This window comes from Melopsittacus undulatus, chromosome Z (genome assembly GCF_012275295.1).
Source record: "Melopsittacus undulatus isolate bMelUnd1 chromosome Z, bMelUnd1.mat.Z, whole genome shotgun sequence".
Classification (NCBI taxonomy): Eukaryota; Metazoa; Chordata; class Aves; order Psittaciformes; family Psittaculidae; genus Melopsittacus; species Melopsittacus undulatus.
Window position 1 is genome coordinate 74,175,519 of NC_047557.1, and position 19,657 is coordinate 74,195,175.

At 36.3% G+C, this 19,657-nt stretch overlaps 1 protein-coding gene across 2 annotated transcripts in view; it reads left to right on the plus strand.

The window, feature by feature from the left end:
- The window catches only part of XRCC4 (X-ray repair cross complementing 4), a 177,594-nt gene that overhangs the window by 17,684 nt on the left and 140,253 nt on the right, over nt 1–19,657 (plus strand). For both annotated transcript variants that reach the window (XM_031044366.2, XM_031044367.2), the window contains exon 3: nt 4,606–4,793. In XM_031044366.2, coding sequence (XP_030900226.2) covers nt 4,606–4,793 — 188 coding nt within the window. The remainder of the gene's footprint in view (nt 1–4,605; nt 4,794–19,657) is intronic.

Genomic DNA, 19,657 nt, shown 5'->3' on the forward strand with positions numbered 1-19,657 from the left:
AGCACAAGGGATTCATCCAAAGGAGAATACTTCTATTTCTTATGTGATCCATTTCTAAGGAAACCCTATTGAATTTGCAGTCCTTTCAATAATTTCTTTAGGAGTTCAAGTTCTTGTATACTTTTTCTAAGTTATTATATCATGTTTGAGACTGCTTACACTGTAAATTCAAAATCTGGGATGAGGGAAAGCAGTGGTCAGAAAATTCTTGCTATGGGAAATCCCCTTTGAATTTCTCGTGCTGTGGATTATTTTGTTTGGCAAAACCTACCAGGAAGTGAATGGGAGCTGCTGATGGAGTTGTCTTTTATGGGTTCTGTATGTTTAATGTGATGATGAAAAGGATGCTAGGAGTCCTATTTAAGGAAGGAGAAAAAAAAAACCCTGTAAATTTTGGGAGGGAGGAGAAGCACACAAATATGCAATATGATCGAATGTATTAAGTTGGTATTGGATTAAAGAATTACAAGTATATGGATTTATACATTCCATGTTTTACTAATGATTGATCAGTTTTGCTAGTTCTGTAAGGTAGAGCAACATGCAGCAGGTACAGGCATCACTGGAGAAAAACCTAAGGGCTCTATTATAGCATATGTTAGTACCTTTGTTTTTTTAGCTTTCTTATTTTCATCAAAGATTTATCTCAGTGTTGAAGTAGTAGTTCTAGATAAACACTTATTTCAGCAGTTACTTCCAACTTACTTTTTTCTTCCTCTCTTTGCCTCATTCTGCAGGTGATTCCATATTTCTGTCTGTACTGTTTTGAGGGACTTGAGGGGATTGCTGATGTACTAGTAGCTTCTTTTCTTTCAACTCTGTCTTGCATCCTGTACAAGAAATAAGCTAGGTAATGAAGAAATCGGTGGTTGTAGTTTATAAAGAAGATAGAAATGTTTTGATGGTAAATTTCTTGTGTGCTTTTCTCACTCAATTCCTGCAATTTTTGGTGGATTGTTAGCTCTGCAAGGTAACTGTTCAGCAGCAATGTACCCCCAATTTTTCACTGACATGTAGGCTTAGTTTTTTTCCCCTGACAAAAGTTTCACTTTTTACATGAACATTACAAGTACTGCTTTGACTTTAAAAAAAAAACAGGATGCAGGTGGCAGTTGCAAAAGTCTTAAGCCTTTCTGGTAACATCTGTTTCATGCTTAAAATAAATTTTAATTATCTTAGAAAATACTTCTGCTATTTCATCTAAGATCATAGAATCACAGACTGGTTTGGGTTGGCAGTGACCTTAAAGCTCATCCAGTTCCAACCCCTGCCATAGACAGGGACACCTTCCACTAGACCAGTTTGCTCAAAGCCCTATCCAGCCTTTAGATGCATTCAATTATGTTGAAGCTGAGGGTTGAACTGCTTGGTTTACAGTGAGCTAGGGAAGAACTGGTAACATGTGCAATGGCTGGTCTAAGTTTAAAGCCTCTTGCTTTGCATCACTGTGATGGTATGAAGTCCTTTTCTGAAATACCTGTCAGTCCGTGTGAGGATTAATGAAGAGCTGACCTTGACTTAGCAGTTGTTTGCCTGTAGGTCTGCTCGTGTTTTCAGTGCTGCATTCTGGCTTTGCTCTTGTTCATGCCCCATATGCCAGCTGCAGATAGGTGTGGTGCACAGGGATGGAGGCAGTGATTCAGCTTTGCAGCTAAACTGTGGCTTTGCACTCGAAGTGCTGTTTGAACAAGTAGTACTAACTGGCTATATACATCATACTCTGTCTTAGCCTCTTTCTCTTCATCTATTAGGAATGGGGTTTACATCTTAGGGAAAAAAGATGGTTGTGATGTCCGTCCAGAGAAAAAAGGATTCTGCTATGCCTTCATCAGTTTCTCTGTTTCCTTGTTCTGTGTTCCTTTTCATAAACATTTTTCAAACCCTAGCTTAGTGAAGAGGGCTGCTGTTGCCCTTACTTTAGCTGTCCTTAAATTTGTCCTTTTCGGTTGTAGAAAGAAGTTTGAAAAGTGTAATGTTCTTCAAATGATGATACTGAGGTATAAATGTTTTAAATCATTAATTTATTAGCTGTCTCAGAGTATTTCAGTGCCCTAAAGCTCATCAGTATTAGGCTGCATACAAAAACATTTATGTACAATTACCTATTGCATCTGCTGAAATGGACAACAGGGTAGTTTCCATTTTGTGAGATGTTCTTTTACTAAGAACCCACATCTTCAGCTTACAAATCTGTAGGGACATACAGTTCAATATGCCACACTTCTCCCTTGCCTCATTATTCCTCCCATCTCCATTTTATTTTTCCTTCTCTGCAATATAGGTAATGCAACTTAAACGGTGAGGATAGAAGCACCTTCTCCAATTTGGGAACACTGATTATGAAGTTGTTTTATTTCTGGTTTATTGTAATGCATGTTTCATAGCATTCCCCTATTCTTTTTGACATATAATGACATTTCTGCAGTTTCTGCCATCTGCTGAATGTTTGTGGTGTTGCTGATTTTGTCAAATACTATTGTCCTTTTACTTTATGTTAGGTTACTGTGAGTGTGACAGGTTTCCTCTTGTATCTTTGAAAGGAGAGCAGAGAATACGCATTTTTAAGTGTTTTCTTAAGAGCAATATATGGAACTTTGTGAAAGATTTCAGACTGCCATACACCTGATATTTTTCATCTTTGTGTGAGAAAGACTGAGTTGCTGTTATTTATGAGCCTAATGCCATTCTTTTTCCTTGATTTTTACATTATAACTTCAAAGCAGTTCAGTTCCTTTACATCCCTTTGCTTTTTGGCTTTCGAAGGACCTATCACATTTGAATCTGCTAGGAAAAAGTCCCTTGTGCTAGGGTATAACTAGTGTGATTCTGACCCACTAATTTATCCTTTTAAATGAGTATATTTGCAGGCTTAGATTTTTCACAAAAGAGGGTAGCTTCTCTTTGTGTCAACCTTTTGTTTCCTTGAAGTGGTGACATTAGCATGCTCTCTCCTGCCACCTGCATCTTCTTTTTCACATAGCTGTTCTCCCGTGTTTTATAAACAGAGTAGTAGAATGGAGTGTTTATGACTGATCTGCCTTATCAGATTTTGCAGGCGTGTGGTAATGTAATCACTTAAAGTGATTAGCAAGGTAGCATTTCTTTGTGTGCACAGTTAATGTATTTGTGAATAGATGGCTGAATTGATTACTGTGACTCCTTATTAAAAAAAAAAAAAGGGCATAAAACCCCAACAAAAAAACGCAATAAACCCCTCTTATTTAAGTGTAAGATTGGTAAAGCTTACATGCTTTCCATATTTTGAGTTGTGTAGAGAGGAGGACTACAAAAGCTAATATTTATGAACAAAGGCATTTGTGCAGAGAAGAAATACAGGTATTAATAGGTTTCTAAGTGGGATACCACTTTTTTACTGGGTTTCTGAGTTGCCTTTTGATGTGTGTGTTTTTTTCCCTTTTTTTTTTTTTCTCCCCAGGATGTTCTAAATTAATGTCTTTTTGTATAACTTGCTTTCTCAAATTCTAGAAAGGTCTAAGAGCAGGTAGGGGCAAATGACAATCCAGAGCAGTCTTTCTCAGAAGACTGGCCAGAAGAAAAGGAAGCACTTCTGTTAATTAAGTAAACAATCTAAAATACTGTATAGGTAAGCTACACATGAAAGACTGCGGTATGTTATACACATCCTATCTTAAATTTAGGGTCTTTGCTTACATCTGTCTCTGCAAGAAAACTCTGCACTCATTGAGATCGTTATTCTGATTAGCATTTGATCTTTAAAAGTTCTGAGAAAACACTGTGTAGAATAAAATTAAAAGGAAGTAAGATAACCAGGGGCCCACGAGGTAAAATCAAGAACTATTTCTTGCTACTCGTAGTGGAAGATGGTGGGTTTTGGTAAGCTGCCATTTCAGTTTGAGGTTTTACCAATATTTAGGAAGAAATAAATTATCAGAAGCAGATGGTAAAGGCTATCATAGCTTTTAACAACAGTACATCTTTATTGGCCTGTTCTGTACTGTATTCAGTCATTCTTCATCTTCAAAGGAATGGAATAAAATTTTCTTCATAGACCTTATGTAGTGCAAACTGAAGACACATCCCTCATTTAGTGGTGTTTGAGTGTGAAGGGTAAACAGGGATTTTTGAGTCTCTTGCTGTAGTTTCATTTGTAAATTAACAGCTTGTTTTTTCTTAAGATTGTAAGTTATAAACTAGAAAACTGGGTTAAGAATGTGTGAGGAGGCAATTTCATCTGTTGTCTCACAGGGTTCAGATTACATGCTTTCAAAGAGACATCAGAGGGCACAATAAATCATAGTTCAAACATTCCACTTTCTGTTATCAGGTTAGTGTTATTCAGAATAACTTCAGGCATGTAGAATTGTGGACTGGTAGCAATAAACCATTTTTAGATGGGAAACAAAGGAACAAAACTTAATTCTTAGGAAAAAGCAGTATTCCTGCTACATTTCTATTAGCATCTGGCACATTATATGTCAAGGAAAGAATAGTCTCCATTAAGATATTAATTTTGCCTATTCTTACAGTATATGTCTGTATGATCATATAAGTATATACACACTCACATATACATATATCCACAAATACACATAAGGCTATTTTTCACATGTCTCTTTCTGATAGTGTCTGAAGCTGAAATTTCTAGGGAGGCTGCTGACATGGAAATGAGCAGAGAAAAGTATGTTGAAGAGCTGAAGAGAGCATTAATAGCTGGAGAAGAATCGGTTGGCAGATACAACTTTTCTGTTTCAAGGGATGGTGAAAATACGGAGTGTCACTTCTCCTATGAAAGAAATCTGAAAGATGGCTCTGTAAGTATAATTAAATGTTTCAATTTGAATGTTAAACTATGAGAAGGACTTTTTTGGTACATTTCTGTGTTTTATTAGGTTATTTGAAATTGGCAGACCTGCAATATGTATTTCTGACTGGATATTGCGAGCTCTGCCATGGGCCAAACTAGAAACAAGTTTGAGGTTTCCTATCAAAAGCTGTACCAATATAACTATTTCTATGTTACTTGCTTAAGTGCTACTGCATAAGAATATTATTTCTCTATGTAAATTTTGGATTAGTATAGTAATAGGCTGAAGGGGAATAGCTTTAACCTGACAGATGGGAGGTTGAGATGAGCTCTTAGGCAGAAGTTCTTCCCTATGAGGGTGGTGAGGCCCTGGCACAGGTTGCCCAGAGAATCTGTGGCTGCCCCATCCCTGGCAGTGCTCAAGGCCAGGCTGGATGGGGCTTGGAGCAACCTGATCTAGTGGAAGGTGTCCCTGCCCATGGCCGGGTGGTTGGAACTGGGTAAGCTTTGATGTCCCTTCCAACCCAAAACACTCTATAATTTTATGGTTTGGGTATACCTGCATGTTGGAGCTGCAGTTCAGTGTTAAGATGATATATTCCATGTTGTATAGCTTTATTCTTAATTCCTAATTTAGGAAGCATTCTTTCCTTTTAAAATTACAAATGCCCAAAGCATTTCTGCTGTGCTTGTTTCTTCTTTTCTTCTATGTGCACATAAATAAGGAAAAATATTAAAATTTAAGTAAGATTATTTTCAAATGCAAAAATATACTTTTTAAATGAGCTTTTTATTTACCTCAAATCTTTCGGAAGCTAATGCTAAAATTGTTTCCTTCTTGGAATTGCATTAAACTACAGCCAGGTATGTGGTTCCATTTAGTTTTCTTGGCTGCAAAGAAAATGGTCCTTTTAAAGCAGGAAAGAAATCAGTACAATCTGTATTTGTAGATAGTTTTGGTTATTTTCTGTTGTGATTTGGTGTTCAAGATTCTCTGGCAAAGAAACTAATTTAAGGTAATCCTCCTTGCTTGTACTCTTGTTTTTGATTTCTGTCCCCCTCCTTAAAAGTCAATGTTCAGCCTTTGCAAAGGTTTGTCACAGCTTCAGTTGTGCTGTTGGGATGACAGACCACTCAGTAAAATAATTTGGTTTAAGAAACACTGATTTAAAATTACACAGGTCTAGTTAGAGACACAGTTCTACAATCAGTTTTACTGGCATTATCGAGGGGAAGAAAACTGTGGGGAGAGAATGGAGATCAGATTGCAGATAGAGAGGAGTATGAATATCCTTGACCAGATCTTTTTCTTTTGTTGGGGAGAAAAATATAGCATGGAGTTGTGTCTGGGAGCAAAGTGTCTGGGGATTGTCCTACCTGTTTTGTTCGAAAAATATTTCCTCTTCAGACCACTGGAACTTGCTCTGCTTCTCATTTGGTTAATTTTGTAGGTAGCACCTTTTAATAAACCAGCAGAGGTGTCTGACTTGTAACAAAACCAAGCAAAACAAAGAAACTACCTTCTCTGACATGTGTCTGTTGGAAGTGGAAGATGGAAATACTTTTTTCCACTGAACTGGAAATGGACATAAGAGGTAGCAAGCATTTTGGTCACAAACCTCTAGTGGGAGTATATATCTCTTTCATGTATCTCTTGGATGAGATGAGGAAAAATGCACTTTAAAGAAAGGGGCCATTCACTAGCAGCTCAAACGCACATTGTCAGTCTGGCTCCATTTTAGTAAGCAGAGAAAGATACAGTGGAATAAAGTTTGGCTTCTGCATACTTCATTATACTCCTTTTTCCTTGTGCAATATAGGAAATTTCATCACAGTTTGGCTCAAGTGAGATGTCAAAAGATAGGTGATGTAAGTCTTCTAAGCTGCATTATCAGTATTTCTGTGTATTTACCCATAGGGATCTCTAACTGTTCCATGATGCTCCTTGTGAGCACACAGGGCTGAGTACTCTTCACAAAGGCTCTAGGACAAAAGTGCTGTATTAGAAAGGGATTATAAGGTTAGGAGCAAATTGTATTTAGAAAATAAGAGCAGTAATTTTAACAATTCTGTTTGTCTTCTCTGTGTCACACATAAAATATTTTAAATGCCAGACAAATGAAATGCATACTATATTTTTATTAAGGAAATATATCTACATATATGTGGACCCACCTAATACATGTTTCCATCAATTAAGGCTTATGAGAAATTTAATTAATATGAAAATATCATTATGTCGATTTGGGAAAATAATAATCTGGCCAAAGAAATTGAAAATACAAAGTGTTCTGATTGCTATGCATGCTTTTAGTTTTGGATGTCAAATGAGTGTTTATAGAAAAGATGTAATTTCTTGGGTGAAAATGTACCTCACTTCCCCCCCCCCCCAACTAGTGCCTACAAATAAAACTGCCAAAGCCTTTGTCAGAATTACAAACAGCTTTCAGGTATATAATAGCATATGTTTCAAACATCTTGCAAATTCTCTATGAAAGCACTCATTATGTTTATCATTCAGTATTAAATTAGGAAATTCATCTTCCCATGCTGTGTACATCCAGTGGGCTGAGATTCAGCTAAATGTACATTTACTGCAGAGAAAGCCTAGTGAAACTACCCCTGCAACTTAAATGTGACTTAAATTCAGTGTTTATCTGTTACCAGTACTTATTTTTCTTACTAGGTATTTGTATTTTGTCTTTATGTCTTTGTTTTAATCAGTATGAAAATTTTATCTTTTCATATTTCAGGAACTCTGTGTGTGTATACCCAAGGTATACCCAAGCTGGAATGTGGTTGTTAAAAGCATCTTAAGGAATTCACAGTGGTGAATTTTTGCACCTTGTGGGACAAGTCTGTCTCCTTGCTAAGAAATTCACATCTATTTGTAGATACCATAGTTTAAATGAATAAGCTTAAATAACATTCTTGATGCATTTGCATTTCACACTTGTCTGTAACAGTATGGAGTTTACTAATTTTTGTTGTATTCTCTTTGTGTATTAAAGTATCTGAGAAAGCAGAGAAAGAATGTTAAACTATAATTCCTTTTTTTTTTTTTTTGTGCATCACATCCATGTTGGACAGGTATACTGCTACATCTGTATATACCACCTTAGGGTATCAGTTGATTCCTGCTTCTTGCAAATATCTACATGTATGGAACATACTCTGTACATGATTAGCATGCTTCAGATATAGACTAGGAACTTCGTAACCAGATAATTTGTCATAAATAACAAAAGCTTTCATATGGTAGTGCATCAGAAGTTAGTGTTTAAAATTTTAGGCCTTACAAAGCAGTGTTTACAGTGTGATCAGCAATTTAATCATTATTTACTGATGTGAGGTAAAGTTAGCTATGTCACCAGTGTCTCTTGGATGATTTTGGACTAGGGACTGGTCACTTGATGACAATAAAATGTGTCAGATTATAAATTTTTTGTTTCCATAACTCTAGTGAAGTGTGGTATTTGACATAATTTTTACATTCTTTGGAGCAGCTTGCTAAAGATCTGCTTAACCTAAAATATAATTATGTGCCAAAACTGTATGGGGCAGTCATTATGGATTGGACAAAGAAATGGAAAATGCACTGTAGGTAACTATCCTGAATTGGCAGTACAGTACACTAGATGACTTAATAGGTATTCTTCATCCCCAAAACCTGTGAATCTCTGCTAGCCTGCCCAGACTATGCTCTCACATACAGTGTGTTCACTAAGTAACTTGTGTTTACAGATACAGACATACACATGTTGAAGAACAGTAGGCTGGAGGATGTAGATTTTGCAGGTTGCCTCATGAGAACAGGTTTAGCATACCTCATTAGCTGCCACAAGTTGGTTGTTCAAAGTTTGTTGTGACTTTTGTAGTCTGGATGGAACATTTGGGAATGGTTTGTCTGACAGATGATTCTCCACAATAGCAGTAAAAGCTGACATTGTAAACACCTCCTCATTGAGGTAAACTTACAAACAAGCTGTTGAAGATCAGATTGGTTTTCCTTTCTTAGCTGGTAAGGAAGAATAATTATCCCTTGTTTGCTTATGGAAGTAAGTAAGTTTAGAGATTAAAAACTTGCCTGTGGCTCCTTAAAATTACTTCCCCCTTTTTTGTGCTGCTGTTTAAGGCTGGACTTACACACATTAGCTAAAGCCCTATTTTGAAGGCAAAGGAGAGAGACCCTGTCACAGCTTAGGGGAGTGTAGGAAGACAGGCTGCATCCACATGTGAAATCCCTTTGGATATTTTTATGTAATTTTTACCTTCAGTGTAAGTAAAGATCAGGGGAGTCATTTGCAGCATCTGTCTAACAGTCATCCAGAAGACTACAATTTACAACCTAATTCACCTGTTTAGCTGATAAAGAGATAGGTTCCTTCCCTGAACTGATGTCTACTGCCAAAGCTAGATGCTTAAAGGTAAATGCTTGCAACTACTCCAGCAGTATTCTTTATATTCTTTATACTCTTTATACTATTATTTGTGTAATGAATGAGTCTACTTAGGATACTGATTTTTTTTTCTTAATAAATGGAAAGCTTCCCCAAGTCACAAATAATTAATGTCTGGTTTAGAAGAGATATCTATGTGACATATTTCTTTTGCAGTGTCATAGTGGCATGGGATTTTAAAAGTGTGAGAATTAATAATCATAATCTAATTTAAATCCATACGGATTTAGGACTTTCTCACCTATGTGAAATAGTGATCAAAAACAGATAAAATGGTATGTGAGTTTTATATATGCTTATTCTGGCTGCATCTCAGCCTGATGTAACTGAGCCTAAAAATAATATACTTTTAAAAAATTCTGATGTATTTTGTGATTTATCTTCCTTATGACAGGTGGCTCTGCCATGGGGCGCTCAGCACTCTGCCCTCAGGAGCTGTTTTTAGGGAGGTAAGGGCAAAGTAGTCTGTTAAGAGTCGCATTAAGATAACAATGGGCTTGGTATACAGTGGGACTTGGGTGTCAAGCCAGCTGCAGTACGAAATGGGCCACACACACGGAGATCTCAGTGAGGGGCCATTGAGGCTTCGCCAACTAAACTGCTGCCACCTAAACAAACACCATCAGAGTCAGTGATTTAGTGCTTGATCTAAGTAGGTGACCACTTGGAAGTAAATCTTTCCAAGTACTTTAGCGAGTCTCTCCACATATAATAAATAGTGGAAATCCGGCAAGAGGTTCTCCCCCCCCCCCCCCCCCCCCCCCCTTTTTTTTTTTCCTCTGGCAATTTCAGTGATTAAACAGTCTTTGATAGACAATTATTTGTGTGCTAGCAGACTAACAGTCTTTTTTTACAGTAATGTGACAGCCTCTTTTTTTTTTTCTTGCTCTTTGTGTAAATTTGTAAACAGAGGGAGGATATGAGCTCAAGTAGTTCCACCTTAGATACAGTACTGATGCTGATTAGGCTGATGGAAGAGATACTGTTATTTGTCTCTGCCATTTCCTGTGTCTGCTTTTCCCTGGTCGGTTGTGAGTTCAGTATGAGTTTACAGCAAGTTAAAATAGTTGGAGAAGTTCATAATTGAAACTTTTCACAGCATACTGAATGAGGTAAAATCGGTAGAGCGCTTTATGCTGTCCAAGTTGTCTTGGTTCAAGGTTTGAATAGCTACTTTGCTCCAAACCACCGAGGATAAGTTGTTTGGATAACAAAGGTCACTGAGAGTTCAGATTGTTTCCCAGGCAATTTGACTAACTGCTTAACTGAAAAGACAGGAGGATGAAATGATTAATTTCTATGTTAGTGTAAAAGCAATGTTTCTTTATCCATGTACTTCAGGATTTAAGAGTGTGCCTTTGAATGAGTTTTTTGGAAGCCTGGTTTAGACACAGCTTACTACGTGCCTTATATAATAAAAACATTAGGTGTTATTTTTTGTATAATCTCAGAGTTCTAAGTGCTACATGATTTTCCCCATTTTGCCTGGCGTTTACTTTTAGGAACTCTTCAGGTCTTGTGTGTTCACTTTAAATGCTGTGGATCACTTCTGTAGCCTTGAGGTAAGAAAAGTTGCTTGGGTTTGTTTGTTTTGGTTTTGGTTTTTTTTTTTTTTTTCCAAATATTAATATGTGTACAATAGTTGACAAAAGTCCTGGAGAATTAAGTTATTCTGTTGGGTTTTTTTTAAATTATTTTTAGTAAGCTATTTGATTGCCGCTTCTGCTAAGCAATGGTTTGGGAACTGTTGGGAAGTGCATTTAAAATACTGATAGTATATACCACTAAAAATGGAGAATTATTTAAAAAGGAAGACTCAAACACTGCAATGAAACATTAGCTGTTAGTATTTGTGGATTTCACCACAGCTATCCAACTAAACAAAAATCATAGTTTAACTGTTTTAAGGCTTATTGTAAATGATTATATAAAAGGCATTTTCTTATTTCATGAGTGCAAGGACCATCTAATTATATTAAAAATAACTGTAAAATCTCCCTAAAATAACAAAATAGCAGAGATTTATTTGGTTTATACAAGAAAAAAATTAAGTTGTACCCTCTGATGTTACTGTGTTGTTTCCCCTTCCACCCTCTCAGTTCCTTGATATTGGCATATCTACTGTGCATTTCAAATATCTGTGTACACAACAAATCTTACTTTTATGTGTACAGCTGAGTACAAGATGCTTTAATTTTAGGAGGAAAATATACAACTCATGGAATATTGGCAAGTCGTAGTTTCCCAAGAAAAATATAGAGGACAGTAGATGCTCTGGAAAAGAGATTAGAGTGTGTTTGTGGCTCTTCAAGCTTTACTACAGGACTCCAGCACCATATTCTCTGTGGGGATGAACAACAGCCAGAGCCTGAAGAACAGCAGGAATTTCACCTATGTTTCGCCTTCAGAAATGCTTTTACAGCTCCACAGGAAACATTCATATTTCTACCTGCAAAGGCACAGGAAAACCCTTAAGCATAGGGATGATAATGTTGTGTTAGATTTTGCGTTCACTTAAGATAGAATCTTTACCAGTATAAAATACTGAATGGATATGTTTTAACCCTCAAGCTAAATGCTTCCAGCTAATTTTGACACACACACTAGTTTTGCTACAGTTAACATACTAAATTGTCTTGAAATGTAAGAAACAGCAAATTTGAAATTTTTTTGTTTTTTTTTTTTTTTGTAAAGAACTGATAAATACAGAAATATCTTTGTATAATGTGGTGCATAAGTAAGGTACCTGTTCAATGAGGAAGATGTTATGCTTCCTGTTCCTTTCTTCCTTTAAATTGCAGTGACATGAAATACATATATCTTTGCTTGTTCACTTATCTTATGAAGTCGCTGTATATTAGTAATTCTGACTTAGTTTTCTCTGAACAATGAAAACAAGTTCCTAGTTTGATTGTACAATAAGCAGAGCAAGGTCAGCTGTTTTCTGATGGAGCAATGCTACTCTGATTTTGTTGCCTCACTATAAACACTGTAAACTTGTACGTCTGACCTTAGAATTTCATACGATGTTAGTTGTGGCCTCTTACATGTCAGACAGCATGTGCTGTAGGTTTGGGTTTTGTCGCAGAGGACAAAGCCTAGACCTCTTTGATTTGAGAATTAGAATTTGAAGCCAAATTGCACATATACTTGATTTTTTTTTTTGTGAGGAAATATTAATTTAGAATTGTTCTAAAATATATTAATGAACACTGGAAAATTCTTTGGAGCGTAGGTTCTCCATTTTTCAAATCATGAACGTGCTTCTCTTACAGAAGTACATTTCCCAGAGAGGCAGATGCAGTGAGCAGTTTGAAGAGGAAGTTTCTAGGTAGTGTCATTCTGTGGAAAAGCTCTTCCACAGAAAATTATTTGTCTTGGGGTTTGAAGGTTTTGTTTGTTTATTTTCATCTCAGGTGCTTCTGTAGATATCATCTGCCAATTCATTTAAGATTTAGTTTTAATTGCTTTGTTGGATATAAAATGTAACTGATACTGGTTTGGGATTTTGGGGTTTTCAGAATGCAAATCCTTGTCTTTCTCTATATGTTCTCTGGCAAATCTAAGTTTAGGGGATATTTTTTTGAAGACTTTGGGATACAGAATTTTGCTCTGATCATATAAGCACATTGTCTTAGTGCCTCTTGTCTTAACATTGTCTTCTCAGTGCATGATTGATACCTGTAGGTTATTAGTATAACACAAATGTGTAAGTGTATGCTATTTTGTGGTAACAGAACCTTGCCAGTGCTCTTAGGGGTTACAGAGGTACCAAAAAAGTGGAATTTGGAAGCAGTCCAGGTTTCTTACTGCTTATTCAATCTGGATTATTGCAATATTACTTTATTCTAAATCATTTCACCTGACTCAAATAGGGGGAAGGGAGAGCAGAGAGTAGAAAAAACTCTCCAACACTGAGAAATCAGTAGGAAAAGAAAAATGATGCTCATGTGTCCTCATCCTCTCCAGTAATAAACATTCTCCAATTCAGGAATTGCTGTTGTGGCTTTTATTAGCAAATATTATCAATTGCATTGAAGTCAGATGTGTAAATCTCATCAGATTGTCTTCTACCTGCTATGTGGGACTTCAAAGGGATCTTCTTTGGTGAGAGGATCCTCTGTTTTGCAAAGTGATGCTTTTCAGTTTCTATTAATCAACAGATTTTTTTTGGCATCTCTACATTTCTGTATTTTCGTGAGAGAAGTTGTTTGTTAATGATTTCCTTAATTGGGTACAAGCTATAAACTGATCAGTGTGGGTTATTAGTGCCTTTAATCTAAACAATTTTGAATTGTCTTTTTTCTCACTGGAAAATAGTGCATAAACTCTTTGATGATGCATAATATATTTGCAGTTCAGCTTGGGATAAGACTCTAACTTTGCTAAAATAACTTTTCAGTTATTTTCAGCTGCTGGTTACATTTTATACTAGGTCTGTGCACAGTTCGTTGGTTGCTATACAACTTGCAAAGCAATGGGAGATGCGTTTTTATGGCTTCATCGCAGAACTTGATAAATTTTTAATTTCAAGGTTTTTTGGGTTTTGTTAGTTTTTTATTTTTGTTTGTTTTTTTTTGTTTTGTTTTTTCCCCGAACAGTTGAATACAGAAGAATTTACTACCATCTTTTATTTCCCTGGGCTCACAAAGGAGTTAAATGATGTAGTATGCATTATATTATATATTATAATATGTACTGTAATGTATATTAGAATAAATGGCAAGACTAGGATGAGACAGCATATCTGCTCTGTAGCCATGCTGAGCTTGGGCAAGCAATGAGGTATTCAGGAGATGGGGTGAGGGGATGGAAATGGGACTGAGAGTCATCAAGTTGGATAGGAGGGATGAATTTGAGTATAGAAGTCATCAGGATTTAACATACAAGAAGACAGAGAACAGGCTAAACAGGAAGCAAACATTTTAAAGCTGTCCTGATAACTGCGTTATTAGAAACAGGAGGGAAAAAAAATGCTTAAGGTATTTTGGTTTTAACTTGTGTTGGACAAGCTGATACCTAAAATTGACTCTTTTTTTTACCTTTGTTACTAACAGTTTTTAAGACTTGGAGCTAGGACATGGTGTATTCCCAGATTTTATCCATCCTAATCTGGCTGTGTGGTTTATCTCAAGTTTGTCAGACAGTACATATATAACATGAATGCAGTGGTTTCTTTCTGGTGTGCTGCCAGAGCTGTATGTGTTCATCAGATGTTGTTTAGTCATTGCAGCATATTTATGCCATCTGGAAATGCGTGTGCTTCCCTTTCTGAACAATGGTCTTTAATCAAGACCACTATTATGGAAAGACTAGAAAGAGTAGTATACATAATCAGTAGGATGCCAAAATTAGAATTACACATACATTTTCCCTAACCTTACCAAGCAGGGTAGCAAGCTTCCAGAGGGTACCACGTCTCTGGAACTACTACCTTTATCCACAATCTCCTTTACTTCTGTGTATATTATTCAGAATCCAAATTGTTTAAAGAGCTTCAGGGTAATAATAACAAATCAGGAGTCATCATAGAGAATTGTAAGCCTATAAGAATTGCCTGCTATCTTTTATTTGTTAGAAACTCCATTTTTGAGGTCTGTCTAAACAGAAACATCCACGAAACGATTTCACATCTGTTGTACTCTTTTCTTCATATTACAAAAGCATGAGCTTTTCATTTCATACATTTTTAGAACAATTTTTTGATTGTGTTAAAGCTCCACTAGTTTTTTACTAAAAGCACATGTAGAGAATGCAAGTACATTTGAGATGTTAATTCTGTTAAGAGCCAGGAGCTCAAGTGTGCCTGGTAACATTCTGAAAATATGTGCATTCACAGATGATACTCAAGCAGGATTATAATATATTCAGTCACACATGTAAAACTGATGTGATGTTTGTTGAATAACAGAATGACATAACTCGAGTTTATCGTATGCATTTATAATGCTTAGTCTTCTATTAATTTCTACTAATATTTTTTTTATGCCAAATGACAGACATTTTGTTTTAGCAATACTTCTTATATTGACAGGTTGATCTTTTGTTGTGTAATTGTTTGCGTTTTTTCTTTTTTTACTGTTTTTCTATGAAAGTCAGTAGCGGGGGCAGGGAGGAAATTTCTCTCTTCAGGTTTTCTGGTAGTGCTGTTGTGTTTGATAAAGCTGTACTTCTCAATTGCAGTATTCCTAGAGCTGTTTGTGAGAACTGCCCTGGATCTTTCTCCCTTCTTAAAAGCAATTTTTTTAGAAGCTATTTTTTTTTTTTTTTCTAATTGCAATTTTAAGGCTTTAGACTGGTCAAAATTGAGCTAATTGTGAATTGATCCAGACACATATTCAGAGTTTATAATATTTATCTTTCAAGAGTCTTAGAGTTTCCTTGTTGACAGAGAAGCTTAAAACTGACTCAGTGGCTGGTCTGCTCACCTGTCAGGGTGCTTCTATACCTTCATGGGTAGACTTATGATTTTGTAATAACAGTGTTTAAGTGAGTGGAGGTTCTCTGTGTAATTGCATAGCTAATTCAGAGGTTGACAGAAGACATTTGTGTTATATGCTTTCTGTTAAATTTACCACAGCTGACATACTCGGTATTGATTCGTGTAAGACTCATAAAAACGTGATTTGATATAATCAAATTTTTGTTAGGTAGCAGACAGTTGAGGATTTTAATCAATTCATTTTTTAGTTCTGTGTTACTTTTACATAAATGAATGCTTTTATTTCATGGTGTATGAGTGGTTCAACATGGCAGCTTGTGCATGTAAGGCTGAGTGACAATTCAACATTGTATATAGCCAGTCTTGGACCTGACTTCTCTGCTGTCTTTTTCAAAAGAAGTGGACAATCCTTAGATGTCAGGTCACAACATATGGGTATTTTCCTTTCAGACACAACTTTAAACTTAATCTAGACCATGACTTTGGAAAGAAATACCTCCCTGTATGGTAAAAAATTAATTAATATTTGTTAAAAAAAATTATGTGGGTTTCTCCATAACTAGGGCATAAAACTGTTAACACTTCACTAGTCTGGCGGGTGACATACATCTCTGTGCCTTAATGTTTTCAGTACCTTTGAAGGGAAAATGGTTAGTAAGAGAAGGTTGATTTTATCACACGCACTGTTTCTTTTTGAGAGCTAGATTGATACAATTTATATGTATATAAATATTTATATGTATAGTATATGGTGGGAAACCCAGAGATACTGAGCTATAATGAGCTCTTTGTAGAATTAATTCAGGATATGTGTTGATTTTTGAGAAGGAAATATGTGTTTCTCTCTAAGGTTAAGATAAGAGCTGAATATAAAAAAATGTGTAAGATTTTTAAATTAAATTTTAAGAGTTGAGATACATTGTGGAAAATAGTTATATTGAATGGATGAGTAATACTGGTGCAACTAAGGCTTTTAAATTTTCTGTTTTTCTGATATTTATCTAAATCCCTATCCTTTCATTACTGCTTTAAACTATAAAATTTCAGTAGTATCACTATGAAATGGCATAAAGTTTCTTCTTTAAGAGAAGCAACTTTAGGAGCTAATCTCGTCTGTTACATTAATGCAGCTTGGATAATCAGTGGTCTGATAGAATCATTTAAGTTGGAAAAGATCATAAAGATCATAAAGTTCTACTGTTCCCTCACAGCACTGCCAAGGCCACCACTAAACCATGGGACTAAGGGTCTGAGCTACATGGTTTGTGAACACTTCCAGGGATAGTGATTCCACCGCTGCCCTGGGCAGCCTGGGCAGGGTTTTCAGGGAAAAAATTGTCCCTCATATCCAGGAATATATCATAACCCTTCTCTGGCACAGCTTGATGCCATTTCCTCTCATCCTGTCACTTGTTACTTGGGAGAAGAGACCAGACACCTCCTGGCTCCATCCTCCTTTCAGGTAGGTGTAGAGAATGAGAATGTCCCTCCTGAGCCTTCTTTTCTCCAGACTAAACACCCCCAGTTCCCTCAGCTGTTCCTATCAGACTTGTGCTCCAGCACAAGCTTCACCAGCTTTGTTGCCCTTCTCTGGACTTGCTCCAGCACCTCAATGTCTCTCTTGTAGTGAGGGGCCCAGAACTAAACACAGGATTCGAGGTGTATCCTCACCAGTGCCCAGTACAGGAGGACAATTAGGGTATAACTGATTCTAAACACAGTCTTCCCTTCAGCACAGTCCTTCAGGTAGGGAAAGGAGAAGAGAGGATTTTTGTCCAGGTATCCTTTTCCATTTTACTACAATGTTTTTTATGTATGTCATGGCCTTCCTTCTCTTCCCCTCATTCCTTATAAACCTTATTTTAAAATACAGAAAATAAAGGTATCAATAAAACCTGAAGTTGTAACTGAGACATAGTCAAGCCTATAGTGCAATAATTATTTTCATTAATTGGGAATTTCCCAAGTGCTGTCTGTAATGAATGAACTCTTGGTTTCCCCTGAAGAAGGACGTTTAATGAAGGGCATAAATGAAGGGCATTTAGGTTGGAAGATCATTCTGTTACAGATCCCAGCTGCTCTCTTCAGGGAAGAAAAGTAAGTATTCATAGTCATGGCCTAAGGAGGGTTGTTTAAGAGATAGGATCTGGTTTCCTTCAGTGTTTGTTTTCAAGGATTATCTCTTGGTAAGAGTGGATGCCCAGCTGTTTCACAGGTCCTAAATTTTCCATTCGTTATCAACTTGACACCTATGGCAGATAGGCAAGATCTTGAATTTCCATCAGTTCTTTCTCATAGGCATGGAAACTAATTTTAGAACACTTGATAGATAAACAGTTGAAGTGATTATTTCAAAGCATTTTAGGCCACATGCAAATATTCTCTTGTTGACATGGTAGAAATGGCAACAGTTGTCATGGCATACTAAGAACTACATAGTTTTAATACTAGTTCTATTACTTGTAGGCAGTCAGTTTAGATATGTTTGTCTACAAATAAAATACCTGTTTTGCTGGAAGTTCCACCAGGAATAACACTTAAAGAATACTGGGTTTTTTTGTTTGTTTTCTGTTTGTGGGTTTTTTGGTGTGTATGTTTGTGTTGTTGGGTTTTTTTTTGGTTGGTTAATTTTTTATTTTGTTTTGTTTTTGTTTGCTTGTTCTTTTTACTGTGTCTCTTAGTCCCCTCCATGGTGACTTTTAAAACTGACCTACCTGCTGTTTTCTTCTCATCTTCAAGGACACTTTGTGAACATCTTTCTGAAAAATCTCTGGAAAAATCTCCATCTGAGCTTCGTAGGTTGAAATCTTATTCCAAACTTCACATGAGAGAGTTCAAATAAGTGAGAGAGAATGGTGTGCAGTAGTTAAGTCAGCAGTAAAACAGAGAGCCAAGAACCTGGAACTTTTAAATTATTTGTCAAAAACAATTACATCTGAGTTTGGGTTTCAGAAGTGCTATTTATTGTTCAGTCCATTAGTTGGATTCTGTTGAAACAATCAAACTCAGCTGAAGTAGCAGCTTTTCAGCTGAAGCTTCTAAATTTTGATCAGTTCTGCTATGTGACATCCTCATCAGTTGAAAATTATGTCTCAGTTCATAATTGGTGCAACTCAAAAGTTTTGTTTGTTAAAAGGGGAAGTCCAAGATATCAAGGGAGGGCTAATATTCTCATATTTGTGCTAAGCCTTAAAAACTGTCTGCTACATCAGCCAATTTATGTCTCAATTATTCTTTGCTATGTCTTCACAGTGAGTCAGCCCAGGCAGTTTTCTATCCCCTTTTTCACCCCACTCCCCTGGATTAGTCATATGCAATTTAGCAATATTAGAGAGGTGTTGGTTCTATCTGCTGATAGTTTCAATTATGAAAAGACAAAAGGACTTCATTCATGTACAGCTTGTAATCTGGGGACTTCATTCTGAACATAACAGCCTCTCTGTTTCTTTCCTTTAAAAAAAGTCCCTGTGATAAAATTAGTATCTGGATTTACTAAAGAAAAATGTAATTAAATTTTTTGCACTAAGTTCCCTTAGCACAAAAATCAGCACAAAGAAAAAAATTAGCTCAAAATTGATTATTTCTGTCTGTTTATAATGTTAAAATCTTCTGCTTTGTTTCAACCTTCTCATTTTCTGTTATCTTTTTGAGCTTCTTTCTTGACATCTATTTCTTAGTATAGTTATAAAATTATCAAACTGAAGACTGAAACAGTTAAAATACTGCAGTGGTACATGTTACACCTTAGAATTACATGAGTCCATTATAAACAAAGAGCTTCCGTAGCTTTCCTTCCATATCACAGCTTGAGCTGCTCATATGGTATACATCTGTGGTCTTTTGGCAGCATGCTTGGCCGCTGCATGGGAGTTTTTTGAGCTTAGAGCTAAATTCATATCTGTCTTCCCATCACTCTAAAAATTATGGATGTCCTGTGCTTCTTTACATGGCTGCCATGAAGTGAGCTAT